Below are 27,765 nucleotides of genomic sequence, written 5' to 3'. Positions count from 1 at the left end.
AACAGAGGAGGACTAGAGGGCGGGAGAGACGGGGAGGCTGGGCCGGCAAGAATGAATGAGAGGGAGTGGGGAGAACTTTGAGGGCCGAGGGCCAAAGGACAGGTTTACTAGACAGGAGAGGATTCAGAGAGAGAAAGACAGACTTTAGACTTCTGAATTAGTCAGTAACAACACGCCTGCCCCTCAGGCAGAGGAAAAAGGAAGAGGCGAAAGAAGAATGAGAGAGTTGATTATCTAGAAAGGGTGCATAACTTCTCTGTGACTGTGGTGTGTTTGGGAGCCCGAACTTTTGGATTCAGCCTGGATGGGAATTCCTGCTGTGCTTGTCAGATGGGGATTATTCCATGAACGGCTGGATCTCATTACTGATACCTGATGGCGATGACAGCCCTGTTCCGAATGTGGGGACATAAACCTCAAGAGGTTCAGACCAAACCTCAGACACCAGTGCCCCATCTGCCCAGCGAGGATGATGACGACGATGAGGAGACATTGTCCGGGAGAGCTCCAATACGCAGGAATTCACGGTTTTACCGTTCAATGAGAAAGAAAAAGTTGTCTTCGTCTTCAGAACAACAAGCAAGTGAGAATTCTATTATTTATTTACATTATGCAAACTCTCACATATACTCTTAAAAAATTAATAAAAAAGACAAAAGCACAACAAAATGACTACAACCTAAACAAAAAAACTCAAATGTAAAGCTTTAACAGTGAAGCCTTGCTCATTGTTTGCCTACTAACTCTTTATGAGACACAATGTATGCTACTGAAACTGATATGTTTGTTGTATTAGCGTTACCTAGCAAATGTGGTGGGGTCCAAATAGAGTGCACTATTGTTCCCTGTTTATTGTAAAACAGTTTTCTATGGTTTGTATGGACTCAACTGAAAATGAATCCTCGTCATTTTACTTGTGTCACCTTTACTGTGCAAGACTCTTTATCGGCATCTATAAAGTTTGCTTGAAAAACCTTTAACATCCACTGACCTTTCTATTCAAGGTTCTTTAGAAGATTAAAATGTTCTTCACACTCACTTCTTTCTTTTAAGAACCATTCCCAGAAAGGTTCTTTGGGGAGAGCAGTTTTAAATTAGTATCAAAAGTTAAATACTGCTTCTTTAAGAAGTTAAGGCATGCTTGCTGAGTTTGACACTTGTTAAATGGATTCTTTTGATTTTGATGCTACTGATGAGTGACAGCAGTGATAGATCTGACTGTTAAACAAGACCTGGTCCCAATCAGAGACAAAAAACATTTAATGTATTTAAATGGCTTGTACACAATTATGACTTGGCAAGCCAGTAGTCGTAGAGATTTTCTGAGAGAGCAAATGAAAGCACATGATTTTGCCCCGCGGTAAATTGCAAAGTCAAAACTCGAGAAACTGGTTTAATTGTTCTGAGAATTACATGTGTGCGTGTTTTTATGAGCACGAGCATCTTTATAGATGCATTACTGAGACCAAATCAACCATTGTGGAGAATCTGAATGATAAAATAACATGATTTCCTTAGTTGTGGCTCTGTTGTTGAGTAGATGTCAGGATCAAAGATGACACTGTGATGTTCCACTTGAAAGCATTAGAAAGACCTGCTCTATTAATGGCTTGACAGTCTGACTTAAACCCATAAACAATGAAACTGACATCCCTTTCATCAGCTCACCTCAGTAACCATCACAATGCATCTTACATAATCTAGAAATAGTTTTTAAGCTAAATTAATAGTAATGTTGGGCAAGTGTTCATGTTGGAGTCATATCAGCTGTCTATAAAAACTCCTTTATGGTGGCCGCCATTGAGATCACATGAATATTGTTCACTTTATCTTGGTAGCCATCTCATTATCAGTCGCTTTTGGTTGCGGGATTAATAAAGGATGACAAATATGTATGAGTGTGAGGTATTGCTTCAACTGAAGACCTTTGCTTTTGTGTGATGGTACCTCCACATCAGTAGATGTCAGTATAAAGTCCAAGAGACCACTGGAGAAAGCTATATGTTAGCATTTCTGTTCAACTCAATGGTGGCTGCTCTGCTAGCACACAAAGTCCTTAAAGTACACAAACTTGGAAGTCTTGGGCATTTGATTTTTGAGACCGTTTTTGAACCCACATTACTCTATTAGACAGTAAACAGATACCTCAAGTCAGTTTCACAATTCTAATAGATGTGTCACTGATGAAATCTCTGTGACTTGTCTTTCAAAAAATAATTTCTTCAGAATACGTTGCTTTTGAATGGCTGTCAGTTGAGGTTTTTGCTCACATGCTGTATTTATGGAATCTACTAGCAACTGCTGAAGCTGACCAGCAACACAGCATGATATTTTAGTAGTTTGGCCTCCAAAATACATCCTTGGTGAACAGACCATACACTGGTTTCTTCATCACCCATTAACACATTATAGCCAATGCTGTGTGAAGTTCTTGGCATGAGGTAGGCAATTTACTTACAGTATGCATATCAGCATATTTTGAATTTTATGTGACATGGTTGATGATTTTATTATGCATAGGGCCTCACCTGTTTTTCCAGAGGGAGACGTTTTATTTGGCTGAACAAATTAATTCTCTATATTTGCATAAATCTATAATCAAGCACGCCTGCTTTCTTTTGTCAAAGAAAATTAAACTTGATTTTCAATTAGGCTATCTATAGAAAATGTCAATGCTAAATGCTTTACCATGATGCTATTATTATCTTAAATTGCTTTGTAGTCCTTGTAATTTTTGAATAACAGCCCATGGTGGATTTGCAATAGTGACAAAATGCTGTTAATTTTGAGTAGATGAAAACTTTTCATGCTCTGTTCATAGCAAGACATTAAATTGTTTCGAGATGAAAAGTTCTGAAAGCTTCTCATAACATATTAACAATAATAAAAAATAATAATGTGCAGTTTGTTAAGTGAATCAAATTCAGTAACCACTGTATTGCCTGGCTTCACAGACAGGGCTTAGACTAAGCCAGGATCAGGCCATAGTTCAATTTGGACATATAAGTCATTTTTATTAACATGCCTTAGAAAAAACATTGCTGGTGTGCATCTTGAGACAAAACAAAGGCACTGATATATTTTAAGATCAGTCAGTGCAAGTTTCTTTCAGTTGAAACGGCTCAGAATTACATTTTAGTCTAGGACTAGGCTTAAGCCTTGTCTGTGAAACCGGGGGTAAGAGTGTTCATTCATTTAAGGATTCGTTAAACCGGAGTGTCTTTAGTAAACGATTCATTAAAAGATCTGGCTCATAGGAGTCACTTGCAGTTGCACCATACATTTTAGATTCACAAAAAAAAAAAAAAAATCATAAGAGTTCAGACTCACAAATCCAACTACATTAATTTGTGGTATTGTTAATTTGTTCTTGAATCGGACCCTGATTGCACAATGTTTTGGATGAACCAAAAAGATCTCGCTCATAAGAGTCACTCGGTTGCACAGTATATTATAGATTCACTAAAAATATCCAATATTGGGTATGTTTTTGATCATTTTGTTCATGAATCGGACTCTGATTGTGCAATGTTTTTGATGAACAAAAAAGGTTATGAGATTTATTTCAGTACAGTGTTGCTGTATGTTTTCTAATCTCGGATAGGCTACTATTTAGGGAAGATGGTATGCAAAATGTGATGTTGGTTTACATGCATCCTATGAATACAACTCAATAAAATAAACATGTTTTATTATTATTATGCGATACACAACCATTTATCACATATGATGCTTTAGATTCAGCAATAGGCTACATTGATTATTGTGTATGTTCATCATGTTTGAGACACTGCAAAATTTTTAAGTACATGGGTGACTTGATTACCCAGAATACAGTGCACTGCCCAGCATCTTTTAGTAGAAGTCATCGCTCTCCACTCTGGTGTGGTGTTTGATTTTTGCAGTTGTCTGTGACTGTTGTGTGCGTGTGTGTGTTTGTGAGTGAAAATGACTGTGTGAATATGTGCTGTTCTGAAATTTGTCACTTCTTTTTTGATTCACTGACAGTTTGGTGTGAATATTAAAAGGGCTTAGTCAGGGGGTGTGTGTGAGAATGTGTCTATGGATGTCAAAGATTTACTCCACTGCTAATGTTAAATGTAAATCTGTTTGTTTTGTAATGCCTCATAAGTTAGTGTAAGTGCAATGTACACAGCCTGTACGGTAATCCCCTAGTCTTACTGTACAAAGTCTATGCGGTGTTGTTACCCTTAACCAGGAAACAAGTCTCTGTGGAAAAAAAGGTTAATATTTAAAAGACCTAGATTGTTGTTGTTTATTTACGTGGAAAATCCACAACATCAAAAACAAGTTGGACTTTATATGCTACATGCATAAAAATTCAAAGTAAAATAAATAAAACTACCAGTAAATCTTATATAAGGTAAAATAAAAGATAGTTTTGATTTTTTGGTCATAGCATTATTCCTTTTGTATAATTTCATTTTGAAACCTGGTATTATTCTAAAATGTGAAAAATAGTCATAATAAAGACTGAGTAGGTGTGTTCAACTTTTGACTGGTAGTGTATATTATATAAAATATGACTATGTATTATATAAAAGGTCAGTAATGCATCAAATCTGAAGTATCGAATGTTACATAACATTACTATTTTTTCTAAACAGTCTAGAATTCTCGGTCTAGCAATAGCGAGTACTAAAGGTAGTCAGTGTACCATATGTTTTGCTGATTTGTTCAAACAATGCAAAGCACACACACTTTTTGAACTTGGCATGCATCATTACAGGTTTCTCTCAAATTGCAGTGCCCGCTGGGAAAACAAACCCATTCACTGTTGATTGCTGCTCCAGATCTGGTGACACTATTGGAAACTGGGTTTAAAGCAAATTATTAACCGATGTACAGTGTGACCATAAAATAACTTTAGTGCCACATTGTGGTGTGACAAATTGACCCCGATCTAGTCTGCCCTTGTTTTTTAATCTGTATTTTAGTTCTTCTTGGTCTGACCTCAATTTGAACTCATAGCCGTGATGTTTTTTGTCAGTCAGGTGTGGTTTAAACCTCAGATCAAGTGCACATTCTCTCATAGACTAAATGTAGGAACTGGGATCTGCTGGATGAAGAAGTAGTTGCCCATGACTCAAGACAGAAGTCTGTTGCATATATAAAAAATAAAATAAAAAAAAGACTCTATAGTAAATTTCCAATTAAATCTTTAAATATATTCTATTAACATTAGTAAATATATATATTAATTGTTCAAAAATTAATTTTTTTTAATATGTATGATGTAAACAGCAATGAATGTACATTATATATATATATGCAATGAATAAACACAAAAATAAAAATTAATAAACAATATAAAAAGCCAAAAAAGTAATGAAAGAGAAAGAGGGATATATATATATATATATATATATATATATATATATATATATATATATATATATATATATATATATATATATATATATTTTTTTTTTTTTTTTTTGCAAAGTTTAATACTTAGTGTTGGAGGTTTGTCCCAAACCCTACTCAACCCTGAACAATAATAATAATGCTGCTTGCATATTATGTTCACAACTAATATAAAAGGCAAGAACATTATAAAGCACCAGTGGAATTCATAGCAGTTGAAGTTCAGCATTCCTAGACAAGTCTGTCAAGTGCTCAACAGAGTTTTATTGACGCATGGATCAATATTTATTTAAGGAGTTTGACAAACATGCTGTGCGATCTTCCTGATCCCACCTAGTTAACTCACAATCCAGGAACACAAATAGCACAATATAACTGCATGTGACCGCGTGCCATGTGTAGACTGAGTGAGCAGAAAGCCGCTAGGTCAAGAGAGCAAGGGAAACAGTGTAAGGAAGTAATGAAGCATTTCGGATGCATCCTTTGTTCGTGAGACTTCAGAATTTGCAGAGGAGACAAATTCAGGGGGAAACTGAACAGACTTTCTCGGCAGCCACACACACACACACACACACACACACACACACACAGACAGACAGACACACAGACACAATTACTGAAAGTTCCATTTGAGGCCCCAGTTACACATTCCTGTGCCCACAAAGTTTCAGGCAGTGCAGCTAGCATTCACAATGGGCCCTCTGTGTTTATACATGAGTGTGTGTGTGTGTTTGAGTTGTCGGTGTGTATTTGTGTGTGAATGTGTGTGGTAACAAGTGAATGACCAGTGTGTTGTTTGGCCTGTAATGAAGTCCTTTCTCTGGCAGTCAGATTCATCTTCTCAGTAGTCTTTAGCCAAACAATTGGTTTTACTTGACTCTGATACCATGTACTTCTGATGTTTTGTTTTCCTTCTTATAAAAATGTTTTTGTAGTCTTTTACTGTGCTGTGTCTGGGACTGTCATGCAAGGATGCATTTAGTTCAATCCAATTTTGGTCTATCCCACTCAAATGTGTCCAAGCTCATTTATTCTGTTCAATTATTTTTCATTAATCTAAGCCACTCCCATTCTCTCCATCAGGCCCCACCTCCTCTCCTAAACCAGCAATGGACCCCACCTCCTACAATAGGCTCAGCCCCTCTGCAGCGAATCGACTTCCACCCTCTCCCAGAACGCATCAGTGAGTGCACACAAACATCATCTATCTATCTATCTATCTATCTATCTATCTATCTACCAAAAAAAGAGAAAAAACACATGCACCCCGTGGACATACATAAATTGCAATTTGGGAAAGGCGATGCATGCACGCAGAAGCGCCCCAAGGGGGACAGACAAAGTCCATGCAGCAATTTCAAATGGATCATCCGATGATCTGGGCTCTTCGAGGATAATGTGATTGTCTCCCAAATCCGATCAGAAAACAAAGTTCGTAAGTCACCACTGATATTCTTAGACCAGATAGTTGTTATGGACAATGGTCTGCATGATTGAACGCGGAGAAAAGAGCAAACAACTGAAGCAGAAACAACAGAATTATCAGTTAGGATCAGGGAGAATTACTTTTCACAAGGGATGACAGGCAATTCTGTCAGCATTATCACCATTTCTGTCTAAATATTTAAATTTCTTCAAACAGTTATCAAAACACCTTTAGTTTTATTGTCAGTCGCAGCAAAAGAGACCACCTCGTAATATTTATTATTGCATCTATGAACATCGTCCTTCCACAAATGAGCTTTCTGGATCAAAGCAATGTCAACCTTTTTTCGTCGCAGTAGTTGTAAAAAACTTATACGTTTATGGGGGCCATTTAAATAATTGACATTGAATGAATGAATGAATGAATGAATGATGCATTTATATAGCGCTTTATTGTGTATTGCTGTACACCCAAAGCGCTTTACAATCATGTGGGGGGGTCTCTCCTCAACCACCACCAGTGTGCAGCATCCACTTGGATGATGCGACGCCAGCCACAGGACAACGGCGCCAGTGCGCTCACCAGGTACAGGTGGAGAGGAGAGAGACTGATAGAGCCAATCAAGTGTATAGGGATTATTAGGAGGCCATGATAGACAAGGGCCAGTAGATGGAATTTGGTCAGGACACCGGGGTTACACCCCTACTCTTTACGAGAAGTGGCATGGGATTTTTAATGACCACAGAGAGTCAGGACCTCGGTTTAACATCTCATCCGAAAGACGGTGCTTTTTGACAGTATAGTGTCCCCGTCACTATACCGGGGCGTTAGGACCCACACACAGACCACAGGGTGAGCACCCCCTGCTGGCCTCACTAACACCTCTTCCAACAGCAACCCAGTTTTCACCGGAGGTCTCCCATCCAGGTACTGACCAGGCTCAACCCTGCTTAGCTTCAGTGGGCAACCGGTCTTGGGCTGCAGGGTGATATGGCTGTGGCGTTACAACATTACAACTTATTATATTAATTTCAGTCATTACTATCAAACAAATAAGTGAACTGAACAAATGAGAGAAAGTTATACCACTGCAAATTAATTAACTCAAGTCTGCCTTTAAAAACCCATTAACATAAAAAAACCCACCCCATAAAACTTTTACAGACTGGGGTGAAAACCCCAGGCTGCCGCCCTCCCCTGTCTTAATCAGTGACAGTAACATGACAGCCAGTACCATTCTTTAGAACACCGCCATTAGCCCTATTATAAGAGAACAGAATAACTTCGAAGTCACACGAGTGATAAAGTAGGGTTAAAAAAACAAACAAAGAGTATGTGTACTTTCCATAACGAGGAAACAAACATAAATAATTACATAATGTACATTGAAAACTGTACATTAGTGATATCAAGTTTCCTAGCTTACATGAAGAACTGCCAGTAGCCGATTGTCACATGAAGATCTAGATCAGTAAATCAGAAGTCGAGTCACTCTGTATTATCAAACCCTTATGCCACGACATCCCTGGGGGAATGAGGAGCAGGAATGGAGCTCACGAACTGACGTGCTTCGTCCGGTGAGTGCATTAGTTTGGTCTCGCCATGTTTCATGACAATCTTCAGAGTAGCTGGATACTGAAGAAAGGTCTGCAGACCTGCCTCTTTCAATTCCTTTCGTATTGCACTGAAGGAACTCCGCTTCTTTGCCGTCGCGGCAGAGAAGTCGGGGAAAAAGCTCAACATCGCACCGTCATCCGCTTTCACAGGACCACTGCGTCTTCATTTAGAATCAAATTTCTGTCATTATAGCGTAACACTTTGAAGAGAAACACTCACGGTTTGGAGCGATCCGTTGAATCTCTGGAGTAAACTCGATGTGCACGCTTGATCTCGATATCTCTGCCCGCAAGTGATGGGATCCAGATCGGCAGTGACCGTTTCAGAAAGCCTATCGGGTCATCCTTCTCGGCCCCTTCAGGTAGTCCCAGCAGGCGGAGATGACTGCGTCTGCTGCAGTCTTGTAAATCAGTCACCTGCTGCTCGAGGGCATCCAGACGCACAGTGTGTTCGCTGATCACTTTTTTCTGCTCTCTCTGTTCCCCGATTAAAAAGTCAACTTTAGAGCATATATTCTGCATTGTATTCATGTGAGAGGCGAATTTGGTGCGCATTGCTGCTAATTCAGCCTTCAAAATGTCCTCAAATCGCTTTATAGTGATCTCCATATTGTCTTCGATGTCAGCTCAGCCCACCATGGCTGCTGGTTTTGTTTTCTTCTTACTTGGCGAGGATGATGGTGAAAGATTTCCGACTGTGTGACATCTCCAGACCAACGACAAACGAAAAAACTACCCCAAATGTAAAAGAAGACGAACAACAGTAAAAGACAGTAATATAGATGAAGCTCCGCTAATTTTCAACTTGGTTCATGTTGATCCCTACAATTTACCTTGACCTGATTGTCACGTGATCCCTACAATTTACCTTGATCTTCAAATTCAAAAAGTTTTCCCCCCCTGGCTCTTAATGCATTGTGTTTCCATCTAGAGCATCAGTGAATGTTTGAACCTTTTTTAATAGTTGTGTTTGAGTCCATCAGTCGTCCTCAGTGTGAAAAGATGGCTCTCAAAATCATACAGTCACTGCTGGAAAGGGTTCAAATATGCAGAAGATGCTGGAAAACTGAAGATTCTGCAGGACCTGGAGGATTTTTCTGAAGAACAGTGCTCAGTTTAACTGTTCAAAACAAACAAGGGACTCATGAACAACCATCACAAAACAAAACAAAAACAGTCGTAGATCATCCAGGTAATCACACACAGTATTAAGAACCAAGGGTTCCCAAACTTTTGAATGGGATTATTTTAATAATTTCAGCTATTTGTTTTTGTCTTGTGGACTATATGTAAACATCTTTTATGGCAAATATCTTATTCAGGACAGTACTAAATAAAAATAACATGCATTTTGTATGATCCCTCTTATTTTGTTAAAATTATTCACAAATTCTGCAAGGGGTTCCCAATCTTTCACATGCCACTGTACGTCATTTAAATTATTCGGTGTCCACAGCTTACCTCCGTATCCAGCTTATTCTTAACGTGGATGGGCGAGACTTCCAGTTCATTTGCCAGAGTAGGGCAATAATGAGAAGCACTACAAACCAGTGTGTTCATAATTAAGATAATGAATTAAAATAATATGGTAAGACACACCAGTTTGCAAAATCAAGCACCCAAACAACCTGTTTCATAGAGCTAAAAAAAGCAGAATGTGGACGAGACTGGAAGCTAGACCCATAAAATTTACAAATGGCCATGCCTGCTCTTATGGGAAAAATAAGGTGGATATTGCAAATTAATTCTGTGTTAATAATCATGCCTCTTTGTTTACAGCAGTAACCAAGGAAATGCTATATTACAGGTGATTAATATGCAGTGTTTGCCTCCAATTTCAAATAGCTACTTTCTTTAACAGTTTTTCAGTTCAACTTGTAATAGAGCAAATAAACATCCTGTACTCTTTTCTTTTTCTTTTTTTTTTTCCTGTCTTTTGGTTAAAGAAAAAAATCGGCATATATGGGTGATGTCCGACGTTACCAAATCTGATCGTAGTGGTGGGCCGCTTGGAATGCATTGTAGCCTTGGCTAGAGAAATTAAATCTTCAGAAGAGCATTTTGTTAAATATTAGCCTATATAATCATTATGTTTTACTTAACCAGTCAGTGATGTATTAATTATTTAAAGGGGTCATTGGATGCGACATGCACTTTTACAAGCTGTTTGAACTGAAATGTGTGTTTGCAGTGTGTGTACACAACCACACTATAATGATAAAGATCCACCCAGTGTTATTTTTTTATTTATTTTGTTAAATCATTTCCCCTTTCTCAAATCGAGCCGATCTCTGTCTGTGTGACGTCAGACAGACAGGCCCCTCCCACGATTGTTTTATTGACACCAATGTTTTACGTTTCACCGCCGGAGCAGATGTAGACAAGAATGGCTCCTACGTGATTGAGGTGTTCTGTTGTTGGACGTAATAATGAACATAGCAGTCGTCATTTACTCCCGACATCCGAGCCACTGAAGACGCAGTGGATTTATTTTTGTTTCTGAAGGGAATGCGCCCCCAATCTACCTAAATGCATTTATGCTTGTGCGAATCATTCGTGATCCAGCTTCACCTCCAGAAGAAGTGAGTGTAAGATTTTTTCTAATAACGTGCTAGTTAGCAAGTTTCACAATGAATGCGGTTAAAGTTTATCGTCCCTTAGAGAGCGGCTCGGAAGAGAGGGGCGGGGTCAGCAGAGCTCATTTGCATTTAAAGTGGCATGCAAGAAAACAGCTTGCTGTAGACAGAGCTGTTTTTGACAAGGTAAAAAACGGTGTTGTTTTACACTACCATTGAGAAACTTGTTACACCAAACTATGTTACAGACTTTTCATTAAGACCCTAAAGAATAATATCAACTTGTGGAAAATGGGCATCCGATGACCCCTTTAATATATGTTTCAATGTGTGTGTGTGTATTTTTCATTTAAGACTTGATTATTATATCTGAAAATAAATATTAACTGAATTTAGCTTGGCCTCTGTTCTTAATTGTAACCCATCTGTCTGCCTGTGATAGTGATGGGGTGTTTGTGTGTGAGTTATTGTGTGATGTGATTTATGATTCAACTCTGTATGGTATGATTTTCTCAGGATGAGAGATGTTTGTCTGTGTGTGTGGGTGGGAGAGTTTAGAGTTGAGAACTGAAGGTGTGTGGGTGACTTTGTGTTTGGGCTTGGCTGTGTTTCTGTTTGTATGCATGTGGCCAGCAACATGCAGGCTCAATTATGTGCATGTGTGTTTGTAGAGGACACCGTATCTGTGAGTGGGGATTCGATCTTTCAAGAAGACTAAGAATTTCTTCAAAGCTCTCATTATTTAAATATTAACAATATTTATGTATCTTTATCAGTCCACTTTCTCGTTCTGGAATCTCGTTGCCGAGCAACGGGATTACTGTGCTGGGAGGAGTTCGCTCTCGGTCTCCGTTGGCGACGCCGGGAGGTTGGCCCCATAGACAAGAAATGGAAGAGCTGAGTGAACGGACGACAAGTGCCTGCACCATGCAGGACAATGACAATCACACCTCTGCCGACCCGGACAACATCACACTCCGGTAAGAGAGACAGACAGAGTAGTTCATTTGTATTTTTAGTTTAAATCTGTTTTTTAGTGTGTAACTTAAATGACTTCATAAACTGTGTGCATTTATATATTTATAAACACTATTTGCATTTTATTTTTAATCATTTTAAAAATTTGCATTTTATAATTAAATATTTATATGTTTATGCATATTTAGATTAAAATAAATATGGATATGTATAAAGGAATAAGCACATTTTTCACAATTTTTTGTAATCTCTTTTTTCAATTTATTTACAGTAAGCTGTCCTGCTGTGTGACAAATAATTTTTTAAAAGTAAAAATTGTCTCTCAATCAATATGATCTCATAAAAAAATCTGCTGTTACTACTTAAAATGTAATATATCTACCCATGCTTCAATATATATTTATATGCATGTATATAGCTTATTTGTGCACTTACATTATCTTCTACAGTATGTTCATTTTTGTCTTGCATGTGGGCACATGTGCTGTATGACTCAAATAGTACTCACACAACTCTGCTGATGGATTTGACTTAAAATGTGAGGAACCAATATTCCCCTCATTTAGAAGTATAAGTAGGACTTAAAACAGCTGTAGGGTGTTTTGAGAGCGGACTGTTCTCATTTTGGTACACATGCACACGTTTCCTCTTATCTGTTCTAGTCACTGATTATTAGGGTTTTTTCTCTTTCAGGCTGGTGAGGAATGGTGACAGTCCGCAGAAGATGGCAGTAGAAAATTCCTGCCGCAATCTCAACATTGTGAAGCGTGTCGGTGAGTGAACAAAAACACACACGCAACAAGAGAGGGAGGCCGATGTGCTGTAACAATGCATGCTAATTTATGTGCCTCAAGTTGAACCGTGTAGGAAACTTTATTTGCAGTTGAATTTACAGCATGGATGTGCTGGATGTGTATGAGACGCGAGTGTGTGTTAGTGTGTGTAGGATGAAGGCAGGTGGAGTGTGTGGGTGATGTCTTTTTAAATATATGCTGGAATAACAGCAAGAGAGAGTTTTCCGCTTTCTTCGCCAACGCAACATCATTTTATATCATCTCTATTTCCCTCATCATCTGTCTATTTCTCTCTCCTGTATCTGCATCCAAGTCTCTTTTTCTCACTTATTTCCACTTCCTCTGTTCTCCTCCTCTTTCTTTTGTAGCAGCTTCTGTCAACATCTTATTTCTTCTTCTGTCTCTCCATTATATACTCTTCTCATTTCTTTGATTATCGCCTCTCATTTTGTTGCATTTAGTGTTCTCATTTATTGGTCCATTTTCTTGTTTCTCATCTCTTCTCATCTGTCTTGTCTCATCTCTTCTTTTCTTTTCTCTTCTTAACTATTATATTTATTTGACTCATCTCATCTGTTGTCATGTCTTGTCTATTATCATTTTTTCCTCATCACCTTGATTTCTCATCATTTGAGTGGCTGCATCTGTTCCTGTACAGAAAAATTATGTATTTTATTTAAAAATATTACCGAGAGAGAGAGAGAAATCAGGAGAAATCCAGAATATATAGTCCTAGTATGTTCAAATTAATCTATTTTAAATATATTTAATAATCTATATACATTTTGAATTAAAATGTAAGTAAAAAACATTATATGAAATCCGCCAAAAATAAGAAATCAGGAATATATTTTTATAATATTTGTTAAATACACATATTTAGTGATTTATGTATTTTAATTTAAAAAGTACATCAAAATATACTTAAGTTAATTTTATGTAAACATAAAAAAAAAATGCACTAGGAGAAATCAGTTGTATCTACTCATAATATAAATTCAATATATATAAATTTTATATATGAAAAGAAGCCAAAAATATACCAGCAGAAATCATGAATCTATATTTGTTAAATATATCTGTTTTGAAAATACAGATAATTTATACAGTAATTTATTTTAAAACAAATTTTATGGCCAAAATATATTTTAAAAATATATTCTATTTAATTATACAAAATGCTAAACTTTTTCAGAACTCAGAAATGCACATTGATAATATATGTATAAGAATGGAAATTTAACTATACCTATTTATAATTTCTATCATTATTCTATCATTATTTGACATTTATCATCTCTTCTGTTCAAGTCTATCAGCGTCTCATCTGATCTCTTTTCATCTATTATCATTTCTTCATCTAGTCTCTTCTCTTCTCTTCTCTTCTCTTCTCTTCTCTTCTCTTCTCTTCTCTTCTCTTCTCTTCTCTTCTCTTCTCTTCTCTTCTCTTCTCTTCTCTTCTCCTCTCCTCTCCTCTCCTCTCCTCTCCTCTCCTCTCCTCTCCTCTCCTCTCCTCTCCTCTCCTCTCCTCTCCTCTCCTCTTCTCTTCTCTTCTCTTCTCTTCTCTTCTCTTGCTTTCTGTTATATAAGCGACTGTGCTGAACACCCACCTGAAGGTCTTGTTGAATGTGACTACAGGACATTATGCAACTGCTTTCCTCTGCACCCTTTTGAGAAGCCGACACACATGCACATACAGTATATGCAGTATGCACATGCTGTTATCATGTAGACGCGCAGACAGGTCCTGATCCACAGCTCACACAGTTGATGTTTTCAGAGCTCGAGGAACCTGCAGTAAACTTGCACAACTTTGTCAAAGAGGTTCAAAGGGCTGTTGTGTCAGATGCATTTCTGCTGACTGAGTTATCCACTGCTAAAATCAAAAAATCACATGAGATAAATAATCCAGTCATATCCAGCCTTCGCTTTACTCAAGAAAATACATTTTTAGCTATTCATTTATAAATATATTACTGATATTATCAATATTATATATATATATATATATATATATATATATATATATATATATATGTATGTATATATGTATGTGTGTGTGTCTACACTTCTACTAAAATAATAATATTTATATAAAACCTACATAGAAAACAGCTTCCCTGGCAAGTAGCCTTGAAATGGTTTCGGTTTAGATCACATGATCAGCTGTGCTTTGTAAGTTAATAAATAAAAGTTTCACACAAACTCACATTGAACTCAGTCAATTCGTAAGAGGCTCATGCTGCCATATTGGATGTTTAGAAACGTGAATGAGAAACATGCATTTGCTATAGTGCGCTATAACGTCTATATTCTCATATGTGATAAAAGATCTAAATGTGTGAACATATTGTCCTTCTGAATCATTATTCTGAGCTATTACAGGTACATCTAAAAAAAATTGAATATCGTGAAAAACTGAATTTTTTTGTAACTTATTTCAAAAAGTGAAACTTTCATATATACAGTATTTTAGATTCATTACATGTAAAGCAAGACATTTCAAAAGTTTTTTTATTTTAATTTTAATGATTAGAGCTTACAGCTCATGAAAGTCAAAATCTAGTATCTCAAAATATTAGAATATTTCCTAAGATTAATCAAAAAAAGGATTTGCAAAGCAGAAAAGTTCAAGTTCTTTAAAGTATGTTCATTTATGCACTCAATATTCGGTCAGGGCTCCTTTAGCACAAACTCCAGCATCAGTGAGGAATGACATGGAAGCGATCAGTCTGTGGCTCTGCTGAGGCACTATTGCGCCTTCAGCTCGTCTGGATTGTTGGATCGACTGTTTCTTGTCTTTCTCTTGAAAATATCCCATAGATTTCATATGGGGTTCAGGTCAGGCATGTTGGCAGGCCAATCAAGCACAATAATATCATGGTCAGCAAAGCTCTTGGAAGTGTTTTTGGCAGTGTGGACAGGTGCTAAAGTCCTGCTGGAAAAGCAAATCAGCGTCTCCATAAAGCTTGTCAGCAGATGGAAGCATAAAGTGCTCCAAAATCTCCTGGTAGATGGCTGCATTGACTCTGGACTAGATAAAACACAATGGACCAACACCAGCAGACGTCACGGCACCCCAAATCATCACTGACTGTGGAAACTTCACACTGGACTTCAAGCAGCTTGGGTTCTGTGCCTCTCCAGTCTTCCTCCAGACTCCAGACATTGATTTCCAAATGAAATGCAAAATTTTAATTTATCAGAAAAGAGGACTTTGGACCACTGAGCAACAGTCCAGTTCTTTTTCTCCTTAGCCCAGGTAAGATGATTCAGACGTTGTCTCTGTTTCAGAAGTGGCTTGGTAGCCCTTTTCCTGAAGACATCTGAGCGTGGTGACTCTTGATGCACTGACTCCAGCTTCAATCCACTCCTTGTGAAACTCTCCCAAATGTTTGAATCAGCTTTGCTTAACAGTATTCTCAAGCTTGCGGTCATCCCTGTTGCTTGTGCACCTTTTCCTACCCAATTTCTTCCTTCCAGTCAACTTTGAATTTAATATGCTTTGATACAGAACTCTGTAAACAGCCACTCCTTTCAGTAATGACCTTCTGTGACTTACCCTCTTTGTGGAGGGTGTCAATGATTGTCTTCTGGATCATTGCCAAGTCAGCAGTCTTCTCCATTATTGTGGTTTCAAAGAACAAGAGATACCCTGAATTTATACTGTAGAGATGGTCGTTTAATGAAACTCAAATATAAATATTCTAATATATTGAGATACTGGATTTTGACTTTCATGAGCTGTAAGTTCTATACAGCCAAATTAAAACAAAAAAACTTTTGAAATGTCTTACTTTACATGTTATGAATGTAAAATATATATGGAAGTTTCACTTTTTGAAATAAGTAAAAAAAAAATTTAATTAGTTAGTTTATTTTAACTAATTTTTTGATATGTACCTGTATGTGTGTTTTTGTCCAGATGTTTTGTATCAAGAGTACCGCGACACCTCTAAGCAGCAGGAGATCGAGCAGCGTCGACAGAGAGATGGGCTTCCGACTGCAGGGTCAGGGGTCACGGCTGCGCCTGCGTTGCAGCTGCAGCTGAGGAACAGCACGCATTCACTGAGCCTCTGGCAAAACCTGGAGGCTGTGAAAGACAGTGGACTACTGAAGACACTAGAGCCAAAGGAAACCATACTGCAGGAGGTGAGACATGCTTTGAATCGACTAGACTAGAGTATACAATTTTGAACGGTATGTGCCAACAGCAAAAACACTCAGAAATAGCAGTGCATGTTAATTGAACGTGTCTCTGTCTCTTTCTGTAGGCCATGTTTGAACTGGTGACTTCTGAGGCGTCGTACTACAAAAGCCTGGAGCTGCTGGAGACACACTTTCTACGAAACCCTCTGCTTGTCAACACCTTGAGTCAGTCTGACATGCACTTCCTGTTCTCCAACATTGAGGACATCATGAAGGCAAGCGAGAGGTGTGTGTTTGTAGGGTAACCTTTTCAGTCAGCAATCAGTTTGCTACGCTTATGGTTTCCCAATGCCAATCTATGTTTCTATTTTCTGAAGGACGCCAAGAGGGCAAAAATGTTTAACATTTTTGATGAGACAAGTCACTAGACCACAGTGACTTGTCTCATCATAAAAGTTTGAGTGGCAGTTAGTTGAGTGACATTATTAGTTCCCATAAAACAATAAATTATGTATTTTATGTTAAAATATCAAAAATATATCAGGAGGAATCAAGAATATGCATTCATATATGTTTTTGTGCTTCATTTTAAATCAAAATATATTTCCAAATATACATTTTATATAATATTTTATATAAACATACAAAAAAACCCAGTTTAAGACATATTCATTAAAATTAGGAAAAAGTTAATACGTAAAGTCGTGACGTATTGTCAAGTATGGTGACCCATACTCGAAATTGGTGCTCTGCGTTTAACCCATCCAAGTGCACACACACAGCAGTGAGTAGTGAACAAATGCACACACACGCACGCACACACACGGAGCAGTGGGCAGCCATGCTGCGGCGCCCGGGGAGCAGTTGGGAGTTCGGTGCCTTGCTCAAGAGAGAGAGCGCTGTACATTCACTCCCCCCACCTACAATCCCTGCCGGCCGGGGACTCGAACCCGCAACCTTTCGATTACGAGTCCGACTCTCTAACCATTAGGCCACGACTTCCGTTAAAAATAGGGTTTGAATATATATAGAAATATGGAAACAAAATATTCATAATCTTTGCTAATATATTTTGAAAATATTTAGTAATTTATGTATTTTAAATAAAACAAATATATGAAAGATGCATCTTAAAAACAAAATGTACCTATAAAAATATATGTATTTATAATATTCTCTGAAATATATATATATTGAATATTTGTCATGTATTTATTATTAGTTTATTAATTTATATTTTAAATATATTTTTAAAATCCATTTTTATTTAAAACAAATAGTTGCTTTCTCTGTGTAGTCACATATTACGCCATCTGCCTTTACTAATCCAATAAATAGCCTTCTAATTTTTTATGTCGTTTAAACTTGTTTTGTCTCACGTAATGGTTAATATTAATAAACTTCGCATAGTCTTGCTTGAATCATATTTTAGAAGTGAAACTTCCTCCCATTCACCCTTACACCAGTTATTGCCCACAGGCTAAAATTAAAGTGTTGGTGCGATTTGATTCCAGTCAGTAGCTTTATAGCGTGCAAATCCACCCACTAATGCGATGATTCATGCGCATGAGTCAGGAGGAACTCGGCCCTTCCAAACCTGCTCTCGAACAGTGAAGAACATTGGATTACAAGATTGATTTGAGTTTCTTTCTTATATAAGATGTGTTTGTTGGTGCACAGCTAAGCTAATGAGCTCAAGCTAAAGGTTCTGGAAAGAGAAATGTTTAATTTCTGCATCACTACTGGCACTAAACAAAATTGGCCAGATGTATACTAATGCTAGTGGATTTTCAAAGTTATTGCCCATGCAAGCTTTTTCGGTTAGGTTTGTTTGCTGTGCATATATTTATCTAGATGCTAACACTTAAACACAAATGTAAACAGTATGTACTTTCCCCATTGAACTACATGTCTTAATTGCATATACAAAATGTCACACAGCCATAATATTGTTGTCTAACGGCGATGGCCTCATATTTTCCTCAGGTTCCTCATGGATCTGGAGCACAGGATCGAAGAGTCCATCCTGATCTCAGACGTGTGCGACATTGTTCATTGTCACGCTGTTAACCACTTCCAAGTCTTCATCAGCTATGTCATCAACCAGGCGTACCAGGAGAAGAACTACAGACGGATATTGTAAGAACATTTCTTACCTATTACCACTTTTGAGATTTTGGGCTATTTTTCTTTGTGTGTAATAAGCTTTAGAATATAAGAGTATTTCCTTGTTTGTGTCGTAACCGAAACGTGTGACGTTGTACGTGATGACTCCTGTAATTGGGTGTGGCTCAGACAAAGAACAACAACAGCAATGCATCAATGTGTCACCTGCAGTCTTCCCACGCTTCCTTCACTTAGTGAAATTCCATGACACTTTACATTTATTAAAGTGATCATGTGACCATTTACTTGCCCTTATGCTGTCTCAAACCTATATTGTCTTGTATAGAACTCAAAAGCTGGATTATCGATAGCGTGAAAGTGTTTCATGCGACATAAATCATGCTCCAAGCCTTCTGAAGTCATACAATAGCTTTGCATGAGTGTTTTCAGGACAGGGAGGGACAGTAGTGTGCGTTTGTTGTGTAAATCGACTAGTCTGCATGCATGTTCAGTGTCTCTACAGACCAGCTGTCTACCTGGATTCTAGCCTGAGGCTTCAGTTCTCGCTGGCTTCTGATGTGTTGTGGAAGGGTTTGTGTAGGTGCTTTCATTTGTTGGAGTTTGTGAGCGTGTAAAGCTCTTGGGACTTTCTGCGCATCGGCCTGAGGAGTTTCCAGGCTTTCCATTCCTATTAAGATTAGGGTTAAAACCAGTCTGTGAGTGTGTGCGCGCATTACGTTCATAACAGCTGGGTTGTGCATCAAAAACAAAGATGTTTTGATGTTTTTAAACCACATAGGTTCATAAAGATATACTCTAATGTCATAAACCGTCTTCCTGCTTTGTGACCTAGTTAAGTTCATTTCAAGTAGTTCATTGTGTTGTCCTAGAGGCAATTTCTTTATATTTATAACAACTGAATTTATTTTTATCTTTAAGCAGCATATGCAAAATGAAGAGTACTGCTATCCAAACTCATTTCTCTAGTGCATTGCTAAACTTCAATCTAAGCCGCTTTCTTCATAGGTCACCTGCTGGAAAAGAGGCTAAACTGCACATATTTGTCAAAAATCTGTGTTAATTTTTAGGCTATGTAATATCATACTATGCTATTCACACTATCCAAAGTTTTTTTTTATATATATATTTTTTTGCCTCAGATTAGAGGCACACTACACAGAATAATATATCCCACAATGCAATGTGTGTCCTACTTGACCTTCTATTCGATGTGTGACGAAGGAATCGTAAGGAAAATCAGTAACCATTTTTAAAATCTCTTTAGTTACTCATTATTTGATTGGACACTTTTATACACAATCAAATACAAAATGCCACATGTGAGTTTGTTTTGAATATAGTAGAGCGTAAACAGTACTGTACTCAGTAAGTAGTATCCTCATTTCATTCCGCCTCTGGCCATTGAACATGACACTAACTGAAATTGAAATGTGCATTTAGGCAAAGCATTTTGGAGAGATAATGAAAAGAGATAAAGTCTGCATTTGAATATCTGATCTGTGTTGAGTTTAACCTGGTTATTGCTATGAACCATTTCCAAATTCGTTGTGGTTTTACTTTTGGTTCTAGACTGTAAATGTGGTTTAATCTGGGAGTCAAGATTTATGATTGACATATTATAATCTAACAGCAATATGCAAAGAAGATTTTAATCACAGCATTTGAACAGAAAAATGTTGTGTGGCTGGACAAAAATGAACACACCTTTCCACAACAAACCACATGATGTAAAAGTAGTGAACAAAAAACAAAATAATAATGCATCCAAGTAGAAAAGGGTTTGCTCAAATCAACAACATTATTATTTCAGCAATACAGATGTTTGTACCGGCTGTATAGTCGGTCGCTCGGCTGTTTAGAATTAGAAGAAGCTTTTGAATCCGTTCTTTTCAATAAACTGGGGAAGAATTATTTATTTGAGTCACTTCTTTTTAGTAAATCAATGTTTAAGGGACAAACATTGTGCATTATTATCATTATGATATGCTTGTTTGCAGCTTGGATGTAGGTAAATTTACTTGTCTCATATATGCATACTCTTAGCTAGCTACTTTTTCTATAGCTTGCCTATCGCTGCCTCTTTGTTTTATAATTACAGACTATATTTGCATTAAAACACATAAATGTCTGTATGTGTTTTTCAGACAAGAAAATGCTCTTTTCCGAGAGAATATGTCCAGTTTGGAGAATCAGGCGAACGTGAAGGGCCTCTCGTTTACCTCCTTCCTCATCCTCCCTTTCCAGAGAATCACACGACTCAAGCTGCTTGTTCAGGTAAGTGTCGTCAGCCAATTAGAAGTCTTGAATAACTTGTGTACGGAATGAGTAAACCAATCAAATGTGTTAGAATTAGTTAAGTCTGTCTTTAGCAAAACTGCTTCTTTTTGTTCCAGAATATTCTGAAGAAGGTGGAGGAAAATTCAGAGAGAGAAAAGACCGCAATATTAGCTCATCAAGAGTTGGAAAGGGTAGGTTTGTGAGTGTGTTTTGTTCCAGGGTGTGGTAATGAGTCTTGTTATGAGTAAGCCTCATTGTCTCTGGACTTTCACCTGTCAAGCACGTCTTAGTGTTGTTCATGGTACCAAGGTTACCGCACCACACCTCTTGTCCCTGACTTTAACAGCTGTGAGGTGAAATGCTGCTTTTGTTCTTAATTAAAAAAAAAAAAAACATTTTAAAGTGATTATTGCAGCATTCACGTCATGTAGTAATTTTGATTCAACTGCTATTCAAGTCCTCAGATTCAAATTATTTGCAGTTATGGTTACAATCATAATGTCATGTTGAGATTTGTTGTGCTTGTTTACAGGAAATGCTTCACCACTATATGCTATATGCAAAATATTTAACAACAAAACTGCCTCAATTATGACTAGTTTAGAAATATAAAATATAAACGTATCTGACTACCTTCTTTTAAGGCTGCTACCATTACATATATAATATTTTGATCAATATTATACAGTAAATAATGGAATGTATGATATTTATTTTATTTATACTGTTACAAAATATCATAATACATTATATACAATAATAGATATTTTTAATGTTACAAAATTGTATTATAAAATTATATATTTGTTATTGATATTGTAAAATAAGTAATGTAATAATACAAAAATTTATAGTTTATTTTATTTATAATTTTTTATATTTATAAATATATAATATTTATTTATAAATATTATTTATTTTTTAATAATATGAAATTATATATTTTTTATTTATGTGTATTTATAATTATTAATTATATAAGTCATGTAATAATAATTACATTTCATTAAATTTAATTAGTTCGTTTCTTTGCAAATTATTTGTTGTTTTGGCAACAATCACTTTACCAAAATATATCCGTGTGGTGGTTTATTGTGGTTGTTGACACAAATCACCACTATATTAATTTACCACTAAATGCTTTTGGAAAATATTTAACAACAAAAAGTGCATCATTTACCACTAGTGCATTTAATAGCATACTATAAACAGAAATACATCTCGTGTACAGGTAACTGATTACCTTTAAATGTTAAGGCTGCTGCTATTTTGCTGTGGTTGATTTGTATGTGACTTCACAACACTTTCTATTTTATGAATTCGCTGAAGATGCAAAATGTTTTTGCTGCTCAAACATATGATTCTGATTATTAACACAATCAGACACTTCAGTGGGTCTCAGTAAACACTGACTCTGAAGACCACAAGGCAACGTTTATGTCCCAGAGGTCATATGCAGTTTGCTCATTTATACAGATTTTGTTAAATGTCTGGTAAACAAACAACTGATACTTGAACTCCGAGTTGAAGTGAAACTCAAAAAATATAATTAGTCGGACTTGTTCCTGTGTGTAGGAGTATGTTTTTCTAATTGTGATGGCAACATTTCTGAGGGAATAGTAAAACCTGATGAACTAGAGACGTTCCTTCAAGGAAATTAGTTTAAAATGGGTTTAATAATGGTCTAATTTGTATCTAAAAATGGTTAGGGTTTATATGTGGGTTAGTGTAGAGTGCTTATAATGAGCTCTTATTAAAATAGAAGTGAATGGGAAATTCCCACAAAGATATTAATGTACATGTGGGTGTGTTTGTCTCTCTCAGATTGTGAAGGAGTGCAATGAAGGAGTGAGGAAGATGAGTCGCACCGAGGAGCTGATCAGCATCGAGAAAACACTTGAATTCAAGTCGAAGGTAGTGAAAGATGTTCTGCCATAATAACCCTGAACACACTCTTCTACTGTGCTTAAAGGAGCAGTTCATCTAAAAATATTAATTTATTCATGTCATTACAAACCGTATGACTTACTTTCTTCTATTGAGCACAAAAGGAGATGTTTAGCAGTCTGTTAAAGCTGCTCTTTTCCATACAATGAGATTAAATAGGGACTGATGACTGTCAAGCCATAAAATATGTTAATACACTGTAAATAAAATAAATTTCGAAGGTGTAAAAAAACAAAAGAATAAAAGATTCTTTCAAGTTTTTCAGTTTTAATGTTCAATTCAATGTTATTTGCTATTTCTTTGTAATTACTTGTAAAAATACTAGCGATTGAGTGAAAATTATTTCTAATGAAATCCAAAATTTGTTTCAGTGTTTCTAATGTGAGAGTTTTGTTTTATTTACCAGTATTTTGCATTATTTCAGAATGTAATAATAAAATGTGACTCATATACCAATGCATTTTTTTCTCTCAGCAATACATAACAATGCAAATTTTGACCCTGACTATTCAGATGCAATATATTTGCAGAAAATACGGTAATAGCCGTCTGTGATTAACAGAGTAAAATTTAAGTCATTGTGCGCTAAAAATCGTTTCTAACTTTTATTTGCATATGTTGACTCAAACTTGATGTATCTCATTCAATTATGATAAATATGAGAATCAATGATATTTGGTATATTAATGTCAAACGTAGTGACATTAAAAACACATCTTGAATTCATTGCCATGCATTTTTATGCTTTAAATTAGCAATGTGAACATTATGTTTAATATCTCCTTTATTATTCCATGTAAAATAAAGTGAATGATCACATAAATTAAATTTTTGTGTGAACTATCCCTTTAATTGTTACAAGAGCCCTTGGTAAGAAGTATTTCCTCGTGTAATCAGAGTGAAACGCTCATCTTTGTAAGCCCGTTAAGTGTAGTTCTGTTCTCTTGTCTGCAGTCAGTGCCGGTGATTTCTCACTCTCGCTGGATCCTGAAGAAGGGTGAGGTGCAGCAGATGTCTGGACCCAAGAGCACCAGGACCATGCGCAGCCGCAAGCTCTACCACCCCATCTACCTGTTCCTGTTCAATAACCTGCTGCTCATCACCAAACGCAGCTCCAGGTCTGTGACATCATCAGCTGCACTTCACGATGTCATCAGTCGCTTATTATAGACGCAATGATGATGTCTGTTAGTGTGGACATTAATATTGTAAAATAAATGATAAAATAATATATTGTAATATTTTTTAATTTGTAATATTATATACTAAGTAATGTAATAATATGATTTTTTTTTATTTAATTATATAATATTTAGAATAAATAAAATAATTATATAATAATAAATATAATTCTAATGATTATAAATGAAATAATTATAATAATAAATAAAATACATTTTATTTATAATATTGTAAAATAAAAACTACAATAAGTAATACAGTATTAAATATAATTTTAAGTATATTTAAAAAAAATCATAATAAATATATTTAATTTTGTTTTAATTTGTTATGAGTTAATGTGTATTTTAGAGTCCACACAAAACAATGATATTGTCCATTAGTGTTGACACTAATATAGTTATTGTTATTGTGCTTAGTGTGAATAGGCCTTTATTTTACAAAAAAACAAATGTACTAAAAACAAAAAAATAAATATTTGATTGTCCATTAATGAGTTGTTGATATTGATTGTCAAAAGATGAATGCTGAAATAGCTAAAAATGGCTAAATGTTGTCTGAATAATGTACTTGGCTGATATTTACTCACTGGTCTCACTCTCCAATGATTGTTTTTTTTGGGTATTATGTATGTTTTTGCTAAAATGTTATTGTATATGTATTTTGTATGTGTGCTTCAGTGGAGAGAAGTACCAGGTTCTGGACTCTTGCAGCCGCTCCATGCTGAGGACTGAAGACCTGGAGGATCAGGGTCAGATGCTGGCCTGTGCGTTTGTGCTGAAACTGCTGGAGAACCAGGAGGACAGAGAAGTCAGCTACATGCTCAAGACCGAAAGCATGTGAGAACGCAGTCCTAAACCACTATCACAGAGATTACAGTACATGTTTGCTTTGTGCACTAATGGTCCTATGAATGCTTACAGAAGCGATAAACTGCGCTGGATATATGCTTTGACTCCAAACCGCCGTACGAGATTCCTCTCGACCAGCACTCACCAACCAGGTACATCACACATTATGCGTACACACCCTATGTATCGTACCGCTATCCCATGAGTTTGATTCTGGAGAATCATAAAGCTTGAATGCACATTGATTTGGATAAAAAGCTCAAGCTGCTAAATGTAAAAATGGGGTACGTCTGGTTTCTGAATTAGACAAGATAATTCCCATCTCTGTTTGTTATAATTAGACGGTTTCCATTTCTGTCATCATACTAGTTAGCTCTGTAATTGATTCAAAATCCCATTTCTCAGTCCCGTTCCTTCTCTATTTATCATCTTTTACTGTCCTATTTCTTCCTGTCCCAATAAATAAGTGACATGAAATGCTATTCTATTTAACTTTATTTCAAATAAATAATATAATAATAATTAATATGCATATTTTTTCTAATATACAGTAAATAATATAGCATATAATGCTTATTTTATTTATAACAATATAAAGGAATCGAATAGTAAATATTATTTTTACTATTCTGTTTTTTTTATGAAGGGAAAACAAAATCCAATTTTAATTTTATATTTGCCAACGTGTATTTGAGAAAAATATTTATTTCATAATGATATTTCCCCCCCATTTTAAATTCTTATTATCCAATGAAAGGTTAGATTTTTGTGAATTTTTTAAATAAAAGATTAACAATGCATATTAATTTTCACAGCCGATGGGTGCCGATATTTTTGGCCATGACTGTATATGCATACCGTATATAAATTTGCATTTAAAATATGACAAGTGATATAAAGACTTATACTTATATACTTTAAAATATCATAAAATAGTATACATTTATTTAATTTAATTTTCTAACATTATAAAATAAATAGATTTTATATATTTTTAAACGTTTTATAAAATAATGTAATAATAATTAACATATTATATATGTTTATTTGTTATTTTTTTTATTATTTTAATATTGTAAGTAACAATAATTAAACATTATATTGGAAAATGTAAATAAATATTACAAATAATATTAAAACTAATATAACAATACAATATGTAATATTTATTTTAATTTTCTAATAATATAATTTTGCTTTATTTATTAAATTAATTTATTAAATAATGTAATACATTTTATTTTTTCTTATTTTATTTGACTTTCTTGACTTGAATTAGTGAGTTTCTTTGCATCTGTGTGCAGTCTGATTAATTGTTTTTCTGGTGCATGTCAGATTCTCCACAGGTTCAGTGTATCCAGTCGTACTCCTCTCAGGAACCTGATGAGCTCTCTGTAGAAATGGCTGATGTGCTGCACATTCTGGAGGATAGCAATGAGGGTAAGAGATCACAAACACTAAACGTCCTTAAAAATCAATCAGTGTATGTATGCCTTAAACAAAAGACTTGCAATAAGCCATGCAACTTCATCAGACGTTGCTGTTTTAGGCTAGACCAGGTCTTTGTCTTTCATTTCTGCAACATCTGCTGTCATTTGCATGAACTTGTCTCTCTTGCTATGTTGCTTCCTTTCCTCTGTTCTGTTTTACTATTTTTGTGGCACGTCCTTCCTATTTTACTTCTCTCTGAATTTTCATGGCATATCCGTCTCTCGCCCTCAGGCTGGATTTTGGGTGAAAGGCTGCATGACGGCGAGCGAGGCTGGTTCCCGACCCGTGTGGTGGAGAAGATCATTAACGCAGATGTTCGGGCTCAGAACCTTAAAGTGTGCCAGCGAATCCAGCAGGCTCAGGAAGGAGCACAGGGGGCCAGAGCCGCCTCTAGGGGGCGTCGTCCAGCCAAAAGTCCCCAATACACTCCCACCTGGACTGACCTGTAGATAAGGAGCAAGAAATGACATCGCATACCCACCACAACCATCATACGTTCTCCTAATTCCTGACCCAGTAATCTGGAAACGGCGCCCCTAGATGTCGCGGCGGACCGATAGTCATTCTGTGTCCAGTGTTTTACTGAATATGTATCTGGCGTCACACTGAGGACTCGACAGGGTCGTGGAAGCGCTCTTGCACTATAAGCACTTGTGTTTTTGAATCGCTGCTTCCATACAGTCCTAACACACTGTTAGCATGAAGGAATTTCAACTTCCGCAATCACACACGGGACTACTTTTCTGACGCATATGAGGTGAAGGAAAATAAACGCTACATTAGGACTTTTGTAAAGTCGTAATGCTTCTCTGGAAAAGAAATGTATTAATGTGCATGGTCACACCTTACTAACATTACAGGTTTGTGTTTTTAAACTAACCTCTGAGGACAAAGAGGATGTACTGTACCACATGGAGCTCATTCTCCTCCCATCCACTTGAAGAACAAAATGAAAATAAGAGC

General features: G+C 36.3%; 1 protein-coding gene across 1 annotated transcript; it reads left to right on the top strand.

The window, feature by feature from the left end:
- The first annotated feature begins 93 nt into the window (after positions 1 to 93).
- LOC306853848 (ephexin-1-like) lies at positions 94 to 27,765 on the top strand. Its single transcript, XM_079391499.1, has 15 exons — positions 94 to 583; positions 6,472 to 6,571; positions 11,783 to 11,986; positions 12,678 to 12,757; positions 16,704 to 16,930; positions 17,053 to 17,213; positions 18,914 to 19,066; positions 21,199 to 21,328; positions 21,448 to 21,522; positions 23,156 to 23,245; positions 24,233 to 24,396; positions 25,141 to 25,299; positions 25,384 to 25,463; positions 26,647 to 26,751; positions 27,034 to 27,765. Exons 1-15 carry the CDS (start codon positions 376 to 378, stop codon positions 27,249 to 27,251), a joined length of 2,154 nt encoding a protein of 717 aa, XP_079247625.1. The 5' UTR covers positions 94 to 375; the 3' UTR covers positions 27,252 to 27,765.

Source organism: Barbus barbus (assembly GCF_936440315.1).
Source record: "Barbus barbus genome assembly, chromosome: 34".
In the NCBI taxonomy this organism is placed as follows: Eukaryota; Metazoa; Chordata; class Actinopteri; order Cypriniformes; family Cyprinidae; genus Barbus; species Barbus barbus.
The sequence above is the reverse complement of the archived record's forward strand: the minus strand, read 5'-3'. Positions and strand labels throughout refer to the sequence as shown.

Coding starts and splice junctions, on each gene's coding strand:
- LOC306853848 (XM_079391499.1), top strand. CDS start 376: ATGGCGATGACAGCCCTGTTCCGAATGTGGGGACATAAACCTCAAGAG. Junction 21,523..23,155: donor CTCATCAAGAGTTGGAAAGG/GTAGGTTTGTGA, acceptor TGTCTCTCTCAG/ATTGTGAAGGAGTGCAATGA. Junction 25,464..26,646: donor GACCAGCACTCACCAACCAG/GTACATCACACA, acceptor GGTGCATGTCAG/ATTCTCCACAGGTTCAGTGT.